Raw genomic sequence first — 16,271 nt, 5'->3', positions numbered from 1 at the left:
GTGTTGTCCTGCCCCGTTGTGGATACTTTTGGCCTGAAAAAAGGCCCACCTGATCTAGGCTCCAGCTTTATCTCCTTCTGACCCTGGACAGCCCTGGAGCTGGTAAGATGTGGGCTGGGCCCAGCTGCAGCCTTCTCACCCTCCATCCCAGGCAGGCAAAGCCCCTAAGCCAACCTGACTTTGAGCACCCTGGGCCTCAGCTGTGGCTGGAGTTTGGGCCTGGACAGGGCCAAAGATGGGTCCCAAACAAGAGTCTCAAACCTACACACACACACACACACACACACACACACACACACACGAAAAACTGGAACCACAGAGCGAGGAGGCGTCTATGGCTCTCTTCACCTAAGAGGAGGAGTGATTACAATGAGAGCACCGATGACCTCCATCCCACTCACATTTCACACAGGAGCAGGGGGTAGAGGGGATCTCAGGGAAGAAGCAATCTCTCACTAAATTTGGGAGGAAGTTTTTCAAGAATCATGTAAAAGATTCGATCCCACTTTCCAATTAAAAATCAGTAAGTCCAAATGTTCTTTAATCAACACCTTAGATATTTTATAATTTTAAGAGGAAAAAAGCAGCAATGAAGAAGTAAAGCAGAGGACTGGGAACCATGAAGAGGTACAAAAACAGAGGAACGTGCAGGAGCTTTCCCTTCCCCAGCTGCCCAAGCCACCCTGCCCGTGGCCTGGTTCTAGGGTTCATCAAAGCAGAAGTCCCAGTGCCCTGCCCAGAAGCGGTTCTTTCTCTGCCATTGCAGCTTCCCAGGCTCTTTCAGGCCTTTTCCTCTCACTCCCTGGACTGCGAGTCAGGCAGACCTAAGTTGAGACCCGCCTCTGCTGCTGACTTTCTGTATGTCTGGGAGCAATGCCCTCGCCCTTTCTGGAGCTCAGTTTCCTCCCATGTACAATAGGGCTCAGGAGACCTTAGTCGACCTCCCAAGTCTCTTCCTGCTTGAGCACTGTATCATTCTCTTGATGTTGGTTCATGCTGCCAATATTCTAGCAGCTGTGGTGGTGCCCTGAAGGCCGTCCCTATGGTGCTTGCTCCCCTTGGTCAGCACCAGCGGTGAGTGGCCCTCTGCTCTCCTCCTGCCCTTCCGGCTGCTCCTTCATGGGACTGGGATGGTCTAGGCCCTGCCCCAGCTCTGTGAGCCAGGCCCTGTGCTGGGTGCCTGCCACACACTCCCATTTACTCCTCACAGAGCATCCCATTTGACGCAGCGGAAGGCGACTCAGAGGCCGAGCCCCAGGCTTGGGCGAGGCCTGCGGGAAATCAGAGCACTGCAGAGCCCAGGAGCAGAGGCGGGGTTACCCCGGGCACCCTCCCTGGGAAAGGAAACTGCAAGGATCCGGGGAGCGAGGCCCAGGGGATTGTGGTTGGAGCAGCACCAGGCAAGGCGAGCCCAAACCCGGCTCCCGTGTGGCCATTACCACGGATCGATTCGGGCGTGGGGGCCCTGCCAGGTTTGCTGAACGAATAAATGAAGAGACGCACGATGGGCCGCTTTGGGGGCGGGACCCAAGGTGCCATCTACGCAAGGGGCGAGGCCTAAGGCGGGCGGGCCCTCCGAGCCGGGACGCGCTGCTCGCTGTCTCCTCGGCCAAGTCTCCGCACGAACAGCCGCCCAGGCGCGCACTGCCGCGGCGTCATGGCTGCGGACCAGCGCGGAAAGGCCGAGACTCTGGCCCTGAGGCGGCGGCTCATCGGGTACCAATGCGGGCAGGGAACGGCGCGGGGGCACCCACGACGCACGCACGGCCGGCGCGGAGCCTCGGCCTCCCAGCCCCGCCCGGCTTACCCCGCTCACTCTGCCCTGCGTTGACCGTTGGTTCCGTGGCCCCGGGAACAGAGCTGCGAGCAAGCCGGGCTCCGCGGCTGCTGCCCTTGAGGCCGCCGCGCCCGTCCTTCCCCTCTGGGCCGCCCCTCGGCCTGCCCTGCGGCTGGTGAGCCGCTCCGCCCGCAGCTGCTGCACGAACTTTTGGCAGCCTCACTAGGAAGCCTTTTCTTCCGGAGAAGACCTTTGCCCTGGCACCTGGGAGGACCTCACCCAGTGCCAGCTATAGAGTGACCCAGGAAGGGGCTGAAAGGACAGATGAAGGGCGGGGCTGGCACACAGGCAGCTTTGGTGAAAGTACATTTGACTTACCTGAGGGGCCCTCAGAGGGACATGGCAGTGAGGCAGCTTCTGGGCAGAGCTTGGGGCTGGCACCAGGCAGGGACAGCAGGGCCACCTGACTGGCAAGGACAAGTTAGGGCTGAGAGCCAGCGACCCAGTGTGGGTGCCCTCCCTCATACCCCTCCCAGCAAAGAAGCAACCTTAAGGAATCCTCCCCCGCCTCCCCTCCCCCCCCCCACGGCAGCCACTTCCCCCCCCATCCAAGGGACAGATGTGGGTTCGGGTGGAAATGAGCAAGACCACATAGCCTTGAAATGACTTAAACAATTTAATTTTTAGCAACTTCTTACCCCATCTCTTTCCTTCTTTTCAACCACCTATGGGATGGGAGGAAACCCTGGTGGCCTAATGGTTAAGAACTATGGCTGCTAATCAAAAGGTCGGCAGTTCGAATCCACCAGGTGCTCCGTGGAAACTCTATGGGGTGGTTCTACTCTGTCCTATAGGGTTGCTACGAGTCAGAATTGACTCGATGGCAACGGGTTTGGTTTTTGGGGTTTTATGGGATGAGAGGAGTCCCTGGGTGGTGCAAATGGTTAACTCAAAAGGTTGGCGGTTGAGGCCTGGTGATCTACTTCCAAAAAAGTAGCCATTGAAAACCCTGTGGAGCACAGTTCTACTCTGACACACATGGGGTCACCATGAGTCAGAGTCAACTTAAGGCAACTAGTTTATGGAATGATTTATGGAATGGGGAGACTAGAGACAGGGAAGCAACACCTTTCAAGCTTTTGTCCTTTCCAGAAACTGGGACAGAGTGGTGGAGGCCTGTGATGGGTGGACCTCACCCTTCAGGTCTTCAGACAAAGCTGTCCACCCCTTTCCTTTCCCCACAGCTCTTCCTGCAGACTCTTTTTCCCTGAGGATCCTGTTAAGATTACCCGAGGCCAGGGACAGTACATGTACGATGAACAGGGGGCAGAATACCTCGATTGCATCAACAATGTGGCTCACGGTCAGTATCATCCCTCAGACTATAGGGGCAGGAGAGGAGGCCAAGGCTGTGTGCCTGATCTGAGGGTGTCCTGAGGCTACAGAGGGGTGTGGAGAACCTGGGTTGAGTTGAGCCAGCCAGCATCCATAGCCAAAGAAGGCCCAGTCTTTATGGTGTAGATCTATAAGTTTCCAAAGACTAGCCATGTTTAACCCTCTGGGGGTCCAATCCACCTTGGGGCTTGGAGTGGAAGATGGCCCAGCCATGACCAACAACCCAGTAGGGCCCATGCCAGGTGGACTGGGGTCATGACAGGGCTTCAGTCTCATTGAGCATCTCAGGTGCTGGCTAAGGAAACTGAAGTAGAAGTTCAGTCATCCAGATGGGGCTTCCAGAGCTGACTGAAGGAAAAGGATCCTGAGACTCAGTAGGCCGACTGGAGGTTAACAAAGAAGAGGCTAAGAGCAGGAGGCCTAGCTCAGACTGCCTGGGTTCAAATCTCTGCCCTCTGCTTACCAGCTTTATGATCTTGGGCAGGTTACTTTATTTGCTTGTTCCTCAGTTTGCTCATCTGCAAAATAGACATGATAGATGTAATAACAGGTACCCACCTTCAGGTGTTTCGGAGGGTTAAGTGAGTTAATTTATGTCCGTTACTTCAAATGTACCTGCCATAGTAGCCTCTGGGCGGTGTAAATGGTTAAGCGCTCAGCTACAAACTAAAAGGTTGGCGGTTTCAATCCACCCAGAGGCACCTCTGAAGAAAGTCCTGGCAGTCAGATTCTGAAAGATCACAGCCATTGAAAACGTTGCGAAGCATATTCTACTCTGCCACATGGGGGTCGCCATGAGTAGGAATCAACTCAATGGTAGCCGGTTGGTTCTTTTTTGGTTTGACACAGTGACCTCTTGATACATGCTGACTGTCATTGTCCTGGACCTTTGGCAATCTAGATGACCCTCCAGCCCCCATTGACTGGGGAAGTCGAGCTCAATGACAGACACCCTGCCTTGTCAAAAAGACGGCCTTGGGAAGCCTCCTTAAAGACATGGGTCTTTCAGACACTGTCTCCCAGATACTTTCTGCCAGAGGACTTTCCTAACGACAGATCTCAGTGACTGCTTCCTAGGTGCTCCCCTCCAGACCTGGCCTCTCTATCACCTGTCTCCAAATACCCCTCCTTCCTTGCCACCTCTCCCAGTATGGCTGCATCACCTGTTTTTGTTGTTAGGTGCCGCCAAGTCGACTCCCACTCATAGCCTCCCTACAGGCCCAGGTTTATAGATTAGCCTGGGGGAGACCTGGTGAGACTGTCCAAAAGGGGCTGGCCAGGTGACTGAGTGGCCTCTTCCAGTTGGGCACTGCCACCCCGTCGTGGTCCAAGCGGCACATGAACAGAACCAGGTGCTCAACACCAACAGCCGCTACCTGCACGACAACATCGTCAATTATGCAAGGAGGCTTGCAGAGACCCTGCCAGAGCAGCTCTGTGTGTTCTACTTCCTAAATTCTGGGTAAGTGGACCATGCCAGCCCTGGCAGGAGGGTGAGACAATGAAGAGAGTTGCTCACATGGGCGCAACATAGAGTAGCAGATCATGTGGACTGTGGGGAGGAAAGTCCCTTGATGTGCCTGGCTCCTGAGTAGCCTAGCCGTGCACCCTTGTGGATTACATGTCAGATCCAGTTTCCTTGTCTCTTAGGCATGCGGTTAGCTCCCCTTCAGGATCATTGTTGGGGGTCTATGAGGTGAAATAGTCCATGATTTCTGCCTTATGAATCCACAGCACAGTACTAAGGGATACAGCGCAAACCTCTGTCCTCAGATTGCTCAGTGAGGCACAGAAATATGAAGTGATTCTTCAAAGAAATGCAGGATTACAAAGAGGGGTCAGTGTCTGGAGGGAAAGTGCAGGGTATAACAAACGGTACATGACCTGTTCCAGGGGGTTGGGGAAGGCATTCCTGGATAAGTGACATTAAGCTGAGAGCTGAAAACTGACCAGGAGACAGGAAAAGCCTGTGCAAAGGCCCTGTGGCAGGAAGGGCATAGCATGCTAGCACATAGGAGGAACTGAAAGAAGGCCAATGAGGAAGGGGAGGGTGTGCAAGCTGGCACTGGAGAGGATGGCAGGGCCCAATCACCCAGGGCCTAAGCAGCCAAGTGAGGAATCCTTTTTTAACCTAAGAGCATTGGGAAGGCATTGAAGGGTTTTAATCAGGGAAGTCATGTAATCAGGACTGGGGGAGAGCAAGAATGGACACCGTTAGGAACCAATCAGTGGCCAGGTGAAAGGGGATGGTAGCTTGAACTAGGGCAGCAGAGACAGAAAGGGACAGATAAAGTGTACCTGAAAGTAGTGCAGTGTACCTGGGAGAGAACATTCCAGCAACTCTAGGTAGTGGTGTTCCGAGTATAGTAATGATTATTACCACCATCATTGCCATCTACATAGTACATTCATTAGTCCTCTTCTCCCCCAGTAATTTCTGGGAATTGCCATCTTCATTTTACAGATAAGGAGACAGCAGTTCAGCTTGTCCAGGGTCATCCATCCAGGAGAGGGTGGAGCCAGAGTGAGAACCCAAGACCATCTGGCTCCTAGTCAGGTTCTTTGAGGCAAGCAGGAGTCCAGTGAGCCCTGGGCCCAGGAGTTGGTGCTTCCTTGATGCTAGAAAAAAGGAATATTCTTGCTGGCTTCCCCCACCACATGTATTCTTGTGTGGGTTCCAGTGACTTCCATGGCGCCAAACCCAATGGTCTCTTTGCCCTGTTGTACTCTGTCTCTTGGCAGTATTAGACAGACTGAACCACTTTCTTGGGAGATGCTTCTTTCCTCTCCAACTTCCAGCACACCATGCTGTTTCCCCCAAACTTCTCTGGCCCTCTCCTCTATTTACGTTTCTGTCTCCTCCTCCTTTGCTCTTCGGGGTTGGCCCCAGGCCATTTTCCTCTCCAAATCCTCTCCCTATGTGGCCTCATCCATCCCCACAGCTATAACATCATCTGTAGGCTGATGACACCCAGATTTATGTCCCAAGCTTAGACGTTGCTCATGTGTTCCAGACTCGGGTTTTAACTGCCTACCTCACGTCTGACAAACATCTCTAATTTAACATGTCCAAGAGTGAGCTCTTGCTGGTCTTCCACCAGCACCTGGTATGGGAATTGGTACTGGCTCTCCCCTACCAGGCCCAGACGGTTACCCCAGACCTTACCAAGAAGACCGTTCCCCCACACCCTACCCTGTAAATGGCTTCCTAAATGGCCCCCTCTCCCTGGACACCCTCCCCTCAGTCCGCTCTCCCCCACTTTCCATTCCTTCTACTCAATTAGACATACAGCCAGAGGCTGCCTTCTGAAATGCGTTAAGTCATGTCCCTTCTCTGATTAAAACCCTTCAGTGGCTTCTCATGGCACTGAGAATTCAACCCTGGCTCCTCCTGAGGCCCACGAGGTCCTGGAACCTAGCCCCTGCATGTCCCTCAACTTCCCCCAACCTGTGCCCCACCTGGTTAGACCCTGCCCTGCCTCAACCTCTCTGAGTTCCCTGAGCACACCAGCTCATTTCCCTCCCAAGGCCTTGGCTCATGCTGCTCTGTCTGCCAGGGAACTTCTCTATGTGGCTGGTCCTTTGGCCTCAGGATTCAGTGTCTGTAATTCCTTGTAGGGCCTCCCTGGGCTATCTGCCACCCTCTCTTTCAGCACCCTGTTTCCACTGTAGCGCATATCAAACTGATCGTTATTTTCTTTCTCCATCCTTTTGCTTCCATGACTCACACTAGAATGTAAGCTCCATGAAAGACAGGGCCATCTGTTGTATTTACTATGTCAGCCCCTAGCTCCAACCACCATGCCCAGCACAGAGAAGGCATTTGATAAACACTTACTGAGTGAATGAATGGAATCCTGAGAACCATCTTGCTGGTGGAGGGCCCCTCCTTCCCAAGGGTCTCCCTGTGGGAAGCCGTCACCAGGAGGGAGAGCGGGGCTACAGCACTGCCTTGACTGTGCCCTCAGATGGCCATTTGAGCAGCACCCACCTTTTCTGCCACAGGTCAGAAGCCAATGACCTGGCCCTGAGGCTGGCTCGCCAGTACACGGGACACCAGGACGTGGTGGTGCTGGACCAGTAAGTCCCACTCACAGCCCTGCCCTTCCAAGAAGCCCTGGGCCTGCAAACTTGTTGTGGATCAGTGAGGCTCTGACTGGATATATCTTAGTCAGAGTCCCCTAGAGAAACAAACCCAGTAAGATATAGATAAGGTCCCTAGATGGCAAAAATGGCTTGGGCTCACCTACTAATCCAAAGGTCAGCAGCACGTTGAAAGAAAGACCTGGTGGTCTACTGTAAAGATCACAGCCAAGAAAACCCTGTGGAGCAGTTCTACTCTGTAACACATGGGGTTGCCATGAACCAGAATCAACTCGGCAGCAAAGGGTGTTTTTTCATTTGTTTGTTTAAATATAGAGAGAGAGAGAGAGAGATTTTAGTATATTAAGGAATTGGCTCATGTGATCACGGGGGCTGGCATATCCAAAATCTGTAGGTCAGGTGACAGGCTGGAGATTCCCGTACACTTGTGTGCCAAAATCCATAGGTCAGGCAACCAGAAGAGTGGAGAACTTCTGGCAAGATGGCTCTTTACACCCCGGGAAAACTCTTTTTTCTCTCAAGGGCTCATTGAACTGATTGGATGAGGCCAACCCAGATTATGGAGGGTAATTTACTTACTTAAGGCCAACTGATTTAAACAGTTGTGACTACTTCATGGAGTCCCTGGGTGGTGCAAACGTTGATGCACTCAGCTGCTAACCAAAAAGTTGAAGGTTTGAGTCCACCCAGAGGCACCTCAGGGGATAAGTCCGGTGATCTACTTGTGAAAAATCAGCCACTGAAAACCCTCTGGAGCACAGTTCTACTCTGAAACACAGGATATCACCATGGGTCAGACTCAACTCGACAGCAACTGGTCAGGTTTTTGTTTTTGTTTTTTTGGTTTGAACATCTAAAAGAAAAAAAAAATCCTCAAAATTGGACCAATAAAAAACTACAGTACACTTCTGCAAGAAACCAAAAGAGACTTACATAAGTGGAAAAACATACCTTGCTCATGGATAGGAAGGCTTAACATTATAAAAATGTCTATTCTACCAAAAGCAATCTATACATTTAATGCAATTCTGATCCAAATTCCAATGGCATTCTTTAATGAGATGGAGAAACAAATCGCCAACTTCGTAGGGAAGGGAACGAGACCTCAGATAAATGAGGCATTACTGAAAAAGAAGAACAAAGTGGGAGGCCTTACTTTACCTGATTTTAGAACCTATTATACTGCCACAGTAGTCAAAACAGCCTGGTACCGGTACAACAACAGATACATAGACCAATGGAACAGAACTGAGAATCCAGACGTAAATCCATCCACATATGAGCAGTTGATATTTGACAAAGGCCCCAGAACAGTTAAATGGGGAAAAGACCGTCTTTTTAACAAATGGTGCTGGCATAACTGGATATCCATCTGCAAAAAAATGAAACAAGACCCATACCTTGCTCCATGCACAAAAACGAGCTCAAAATGGATCAAAGACCTAAATATAAAATCTGAAACAATAAAGATCATGGAAGAAAAAATAGGGACAACATTAGGAGCCCTAATACATGACATAAACAGTATAAAAAACATTATTAAGAATGCAGAAGAAAAACCAGATAACTGGGAGCTCCTAAAAATCAAACACCTATGCTCATCCAAAGACTTCATCAAAAGAGTAAAAAGACTACCTACAGACTGGGGAAAAGTTTTAAACTATGACGTTTCCGATCAGCATCTGATCTCTAAAATCTACATGATACTGCAAAAATTCAACTACAAAAAGACAAATAACCCTATTAAAAAATGGGCAAAAGATATGAATAGACACTTCCCTAAAGAAGACATTCAGATAGCTAACAGATACATGAAGAAAGGCTCACGATCATTAGCCATTAGAGAAATGCAGATCAAAACTACAATGAGATTTCATCTCCAACAAGGCTGGCATTAATCCAAAAAACACAAAACAATAAATGTTGGAGAGGCTGTGGAGAGATTGGAACATTTCTACACTGCTGGTGGGAATGTCAAATGGTACAACCACTTTGGAAATCAATTTGGCACTTCCTTAAAAAGCTAGAAATAGAGCTACCATACGATCCAGCAATCCCACTCCTTGGAATATATCCTACAGAAATAAGAGCCTTTACACAAACAGATATATACACACCCATGTTTATTGCAGCACTGTTTACAATAGCTAAAAGATGGAAGCAACCAAGGTGCCCATCAACGGATAAATGGATAAATAAATTTATGGTATATTCACACAATGGAAGAGTACGCATCGATAAAGAACGGTGAGGAATCTATGAAACATTTTATAACATGGAGGAACCTGGAAGGCATTATGCTGAGTGCAATTAGTCAGTTGCAAAAGGACAAATATTGTATAAGGCCACTATTATAAGAACTTGAGAAATAGTTTGAACTGAGAAGAAAACATTCTTTTGTGGTTACGAGAGGAGGGAGGGTGGGAGGGGGTAGTCACTAATTAGATGGTGGATAAGAACTACTTTAGGTGAAGGGAAAGAGCACACAATACAGGGGAGGTCAGCACAACTGGACTAAACCAAAAGCAAAGAAGTTTCCTGAATAAACTGAATGCTTCAAAGGACAGTATAGCAGGAGCAGGGGTTTGGGGACCATGATTTCAGGGGACATCTAAGTCAATTGGCAAAATAAAATCTATTAAGAAAACATTCTGCATCTCACTTTGAAGAGTGGCATCTGGAGTCTTAAACACTAGCAAGCAGCCATCTAAGATGCATCAATTGGTCTCAACCCACCTGGATCAAAGGAGAATGAAGAACACCAAGGACACAAGGTAATTACGAGCCCAAGAGACAGAAAGGGCCACATGAACCAGAGACTACGTCACCCTGAGACCAGAAGAACTAGATGGTGCCCGGCTACAACCGATGACTGCCCTGACAGGGAATACAACAGAGAACCCCTGAGGGAGCAGGAGAGCAGTGGGATGCAAACCCCAAGTTCTCATAAAAAGACCAGACCTAATGGTCTTACTGAGACTGGAAGGACCCCGGTGGTCATTGCCCCCAGACCTTCTGTTGGCCCAGGACAGGAACCATTCCCAAAGCCAACTCTTCAGACATGGATTGGACTGGACAATGGGTTGGAGAGGGATGCTGGTGAGGAGTGAGCTTCTTGGATCAGGTGGACACTTGAGACTATGTTGGCATCTCCTGCCTGGAGGGGAGATGAGAGGGTGGAGGGGGTTAGAAGCTGGTGAAATGGACACGAAAAGAGAGAGTGGAAGAAGAGCGGGCTGTCTCATTCGGGGGAGAGTAATTGGGAGTGTGTAGGAAGGTGTATATGGGTTTTTGTGAGAGAGACTGACTTGATTTGTAAACTTTCACTTAAAGCACAAGAAAAATTATATTAAAAAAAAAATTGGACCAATAAGTAACATCATGATAGATAGAGAAAATATTGAAGCTGCCAACAATTTCATTTTACTTGGATCCCACATTCAATGCCCGTAGAAACAGCAGTCCAGAAATCAAACGATGCGTTGCATTGGGCAAGTCTGCTGCAAAAGACCTCTTGAAAGTCTTAAACAGCAAAGATGTCACTTTGAGGGCTAAGGTATGCCTGACCCAAGCCATGCTATTTTCAATCACCTCATATGCATGCGAAAGCTGGGCAGTGAATAAGGAAGACCGAAGAAGAATTGATGCCTTTGAATTATGTTGTTGGTGAAGAATAATGAATATACCATGTACTTCCAGAAGAACAAACAAGTCTGTCTTGGAAGAAGTACAGCCAGAACGCTCCTTAGAAGGGAAGACGGCAAGACTTTGTCTTACATACGTTGGACATATTATCCGGAGGGACCAGTCCCTGGAGAAGGACATCATGCTAGGTAAAGCAGAAAGTCAGCAAAAGAGAGGAAGACCCTCCACAAGATGTAGTCACATAGTGGCTGCAACAATGGGCTCAAACATAGCAACGATTGTGGGGATGGTGTAGAACTGAGCAGTGTTTCGTTCTGTCGTATGTAGGGGTTGTTATAAGTCGGAACTGACTCAGTGGCACCGAATAACAACAACATAACAGCATCTAGACTACTGTTTGACCAAACAACTGAGCGCCGTAACCTAGCCGGGCTGACACATAAAATTAACCATCCCAGTGTGTCCTAGGCCAGGCAGGGTGAGAGGCCTGGGTGATTGCAGGGAAGCCTGACAGGCAGGGGAAGGGGCCACAGAGACCCCTGTTCTGTAAGGGCACCTCCTGGGGAGCAGAGAATGCTTTGTAAGGTGGTAAACGTTTGTCCCACAACCTTTAAAATATTGAAGTTGTCCCAACAGCTATTGTTAGTTGCCATCAAGTCGGCTCCAACTCACAGTGACCCCATGTACAACAGGACAAAACTGTGCCAGGTCCTGCACCATCTTCATGATCATTGGTATGCTCGAGTCCATTGTGGCCACTGTGTATTTCCAGTACCTTTCAACCTAGGGCTCATATTCCAGCACTCAATTAGACACTATTCTGTTGTGATCCATAGGGTTTTCACAGGCGGATTTCCGGAAGTAGATCACCAGGCCTTTTTTCCAAGTCTGTCTTAGTCCGGAAGCTCTGCTGAAACCTGCCTACCATGGCTGACCCTGCTGGTATTTGATAATACCGGTTGCATAGCTTCCAGCATCACAGCAACATGCAAGCCATCACAGTATGACAAACTGACAGATGAGTAGTGGGTCCCCTATAGGACCAGGTTTGGCACATGATTGTACTTTAAGACTCAGTGTGACCCTGAAGGAGAAAGCTGGACCCAGAACACTTAAATGATAAGCCCTCTTTTCATAGCTTGTAGGTGGCATTTCCAGGAAGCCTTGCCAGAGGACGTGGTACTATGATAAGGGTCAGCCTTCCCCGTGTGTCTCCTGAGGCAAGTAGAGGAGTCCATGCTGTCTGGGCCTAAGCCTACCTCCCTTTCCTCCACAGTGCATATCACGGTCACCTGAGCTCCCTGATCGACATCAGCCCCTACAAGTTCCGGAACCTGGAAGGCCAGAAGGAGTGGGTCCACGTGGTATGCACTGCCCGCGTCGGCAGCAGGTCAGGGCCCACCCCCATACCTGGTGACACAGAACTGTCACTCCCCACAGGCACCACTCCCAGACATCTACCGGGGCCCCTACCGGGAGGACCACCCCAACCCTGCAGAGGCCTACGCCAGTGACGTGAAGCATGTAATCGACAGCGCCCAGGAGAGGGGCCGGAAGGTACCACCTCTCACACTGGCTGAGCCCTGCTAGCACTAGATGTCGCACCCTCTGTGTGCAGAATGCTGGGAGCCCAGAGGGGAGGCAGGCCAGGCCCTGCCTTTGAGGAGTCCAGCAGATGTGATAAGGGCACAGATAGAGAGATGTCTTGGGTGTGATGGGAGACCTGGTGGGAGGCCTAACCCAGGCTGGTGGGTGTGGATGGGAAGGAGGGATCTTTGAAGGAGGTTGTCTCACTTTCCTAATGCTCCTGTAACAGAAATGCCATGAGTGGGTGGCTTTAAAGTAGACATTTATTTTCTAATAGTTCTGGAGGCTAAAAGTCCAAGTCAGGGTCTTAGCTGTGTTGATTCCTTCCTTGTAGGTGGACCAAGGCATTACTTGGTTCCTTGGCTTGTAGACGAGCCTCACATGGCATCTGTCTTCCCCCCACGTATGCATATTTCTGTGTCTGATCCACCCTTTTTAAAACACAGAAGTGACTAGGCTCAGGAGCCACCCTGTACTGGCATGACCTCAGCTGACCCCTTGATTACATTACATTTGATTCCATTACGAAAGGTTATTGCGCTGCGTTAGATTAGGTCACATACGCAGGTATAGGGGTTAGGATTCCAACACATATTTTGGGGGGACACAATTCAATCCATATCAGAGGTGCCACCTGATTTCAGTAACAGGTGAGTAGGGGTTAGCCACGCAGCAGGGGTGGGAGGGTAGAAGAGGAAGGCATCCCTGTAGAGTGGATAGTGGGTAACTTTGCCCAGAGGGGACAAGCCATGTAGGGTGAGGGGCCAGGCTGAGCGGGTTGGGGATGAGCCTAGAGAGACAGGCAGGGCCCAGGTGCCCCTAGGCCTCAGGTGCTGTGGGCTGGAACTTTTCCCTGGAGGCAAGGACAGCCATGGGAGAGTTTGAAGATCAGGGCTGTGCACTAGAGCATACCTTTAGGTTGTGTGGAGGGTGGTTCGAACGGGGCCAGCCTGCAGGTGGGTGACCCTAAAGAGGCTGGGGGTCTGAGTAAGTGATGGGGAGGCCTTGGGATAGATTAACCATTAAGCAAGGTACACATGGGCTTACTTGTGCTTACTTACTAATCTGTAGTACACAATTTCACATGGGTCTCACCACATTGTCACTACAGATTATTAATTGAGTGCAAGTAAGCCCGTGCATACCTTACTAGTTGGGTATTCCATCCCAGGGAGGCCTGACCAGGGCAGTATGGTAGAGATGGAGTGGGGAGGTGGGGGCAGGAGGGACATGTTGTACCAGGGAATGAGGATGGCCACGTGAGAACAGGCAGAAGGCCATTAGAGGCAGATGAGGCACTCCGGGAGGGGGAAGGCTCCACTGGAGGAGTAATGAGCTGAGCTCGGGTTACAGGGCAGAGGAGGGCAGCTCTGCAGCCTGGAGGTTGCTGGGGTCAAAACAGGGCCACCTGGACTGGGTCCTGCAGGCCTCTGTGTTTAGATGCTCTTCACCCATTTACATAAAACATGAAAAGAGAATTGCTCTGCTTACGACAGGGAGGGAGACAGGCATCGCATCCCATCCGCCCATCCCTCATCCCTGCAGTGGCCTCTGAATCCCCTCCAAGGCAGAGTACCGCTTGGAAGTCATTACTTAAGCAGCAGGGGTCATGAAGGGATCCAAGCTGGGGAGCATCATCGCTGGGCAGCTCGAGCTCAGGCCTTGGTGTTGACACATCCTCTGGTGGCAGGCGGAGGAGGGGCTGGAAGAGGCAAACAGGAGCAGCTGCCAGAGTCCAGGGCGGAGACAGGCAGGTCCACCGGGAGGCCAGAGCATACACATGGAGGGAAGGAGTGGACTCCAGAGAAGTCAGGAGAGCCAGTGAGCTGTGCTGGCTGATTGGATGGGGGCAGGATCAACGATGGGGGGCCAGATTTCTGTCCTGGGGCAGGACAGGGGTAATGCTGGTCTCCAGATAAGGAATAGAAGGAGGAACAGCCTTATGGGGGAAATGGGTGAATTTAGTGTGGGGCATGCTGAGTACGAGGGGCCTGGAGGCATCCCAGTGGTAAGAGTTAGTTTGAGGCTGACCCCTCCATTTATTGTGGAGTCCACAGTCAGGCTCAGCGGTGGCCTACTCGGTCCGCTTGCAGCCCTCACTGAGCCGTGTCGGCAGAACACACTGAGCTGGCCACTCCACCCAGCCAGGTGGTTCCTGACACCCCATCTCGTCCACAGATCGCAGCGTTCTTCGTGGAGTCTCTGCCCAGTGTGGGAGGGCAGATAATCCCCCCTGCGGGCTACTTCCCAAGAGTGGCTGAGTGAGTAGGTGGCAGGGGCTGTCCCTGAGAGGGAAGAATACTAACACGGTTTCCCAATCTTTGTCCTGAACCCCAACCTCACCTGGCCTTTTGCCAGAATTTTGAGGAAAAGCCCCTGAAGAAGCAGAGGCCAGCTGTTAACCCAAGGACCTCCACCTTAGTGGTGACAGACCCAGGACCCAGAGCCCCAAGATCTCCCACCTCTGGTTCCAATCCCCCACAATCCCTGTCAGCACTCCCTCCTCTGCACAGGCACATCCGTGGGGCCGGAGGAATCTTTGTCGTCGATGAGATTCAAGTTGGCTTTGGTCGCGTGGGCAAGCATTTCTGGGCCTTCCAGCTACAGGGGGAGAACTTTGTCCCCGACATTGTCACCATGGGCAAGCCCATTGGCAACGGCCACCCTCTTGCCTGCGTGGCCACAACCCAGGCTGTGGCGAGGGCATTTGAAGCCACTGGTGTCGAGTACTTCAACACGGTGAGTGAGGAGGCCCCGCTGGGCTCTGCTAAGCATGGACAACCGGCTCGTCCTTAATGAACAAAGCATAGGCCCAGCACTGGGCACAGCACCAAGACTGCTGGGATGCCGTCTGTGTTACTTACCTAGTACTGCTATAACAGAAACACCACAAGTGGAAGAAGTTAAAGAACAGAAACTTATTTTCTCACAGTTCCGGAGGCTAGAAGTCCACGTCAGGGTCCCAGCTGTCCTGATTCCTTCTTTGTCAGTAGCCCCCGGGCCTTCTGGTTCCTTGCCTTGTAGACAGTTCTCACACAGCATCTGTCTTCCCCCATGTGTGTGCTTCTGTGTCTAATCTGCCCTTTTTATAACTCAGAAGTGATTCGGTTTAGGATACACCCTACACTGGTAATGGCCACATTAACCTAACAAAGAAATCCAGATTTCCAAATGGGCTCACTTCCACAGGTACAAGGGTTAGGATTCCAACACACATTTTAGGGGACACAATTCATCCATCACACCATCCTCAGGGAGCTGACAGTCAGGTCAGAGGGAAAAACATAGAACATTTTAAAAAGTCAGCTTCCATCCAAAAGCTGATTCAAGGGACCATGCTGTTGAAAAATACCTAGCAAGAATGCAAGCGTCCCTCTCCCACTTCAGTATAATCTGCCTGCTGTGTCCCAGGCCCTGTGCCAGGTGCTGGAGCTACAGAGCCGGTTAAGCTGAGCGAGGAGCTCCGTCTGGGCAACAGACGTGGTCTGGAGCAGTGTTCACATTACAGTAGCCCCTTAGAAAAGGGGACAGCTCCCTGTCCTTGGGGGACAGGGTCAAGAGCTCTCCCTAAGTTGGCCATTGGATTGCAGGAGAAGCAAAGGCCTGTTCAGTGGCCCTGAGAGACCTAGTGCAGGGTGGGTATGGGGAGTCTGCTGCCAGGCGGGAGCCTCACCTTGAAGAGGTAAGGAGTGCAGGCTGGCTCTGAAGGCAGTAAGGGAGCCTAGGAGAAGGTTGGGGAGAGATGAGGCCTGAAGCATACTTT

The 16,271-nt window shown here is 51.0% G+C and overlaps 1 protein-coding gene across 4 annotated transcripts in view; it reads left to right on the top strand.

Moving 5' to 3' along the window:
- The first annotated feature begins 1,595 nt into the window (after positions 1-1,595).
- The window catches only part of PHYKPL (5-phosphohydroxy-L-lysine phospho-lyase), a 44,838-nt gene continuing 30,162 nt past the window's right edge, over positions 1,596-16,271 (top strand). For 2 of the 4 annotated variants that reach the window (XM_064279239.1, XM_023551981.2), the window contains exons 1-8: positions 1,597-1,716; positions 3,022-3,140; positions 4,475-4,634; positions 7,178-7,252; positions 12,198-12,285; positions 12,362-12,478; positions 14,687-14,769; positions 15,022-15,247. In XM_064279239.1, the coding sequence (XP_064135309.1) occupies positions 1,658-1,716; positions 3,022-3,140; positions 4,475-4,634; positions 7,178-7,252; positions 12,198-12,285; positions 12,362-12,478; positions 14,687-14,769; positions 15,022-15,247 (927 nt within the window). In that variant the 5' untranslated portion in view covers positions 1,597-1,657. Of the gene's footprint in view, positions 1,717-1,787; positions 2,141-3,021; positions 3,141-4,474; positions 4,635-7,177; positions 7,253-12,197; positions 12,286-12,361; positions 12,479-14,686; positions 14,770-15,021; positions 15,248-16,271 lie in introns of those variants that run through there. The other 2 variants (XM_064279241.1, XM_064279240.1) reach the window with 2 other exon arrangements.

Source organism: Loxodonta africana, chromosome 2 (genome assembly GCF_030014295.1).
Source record: "Loxodonta africana isolate mLoxAfr1 chromosome 2, mLoxAfr1.hap2, whole genome shotgun sequence".
Lineage (NCBI taxonomy): Eukaryota > Metazoa > Chordata > Mammalia > Proboscidea > Elephantidae > Loxodonta > Loxodonta africana.
This window is presented reverse-complemented; position numbering and strand designations above follow the sequence as displayed.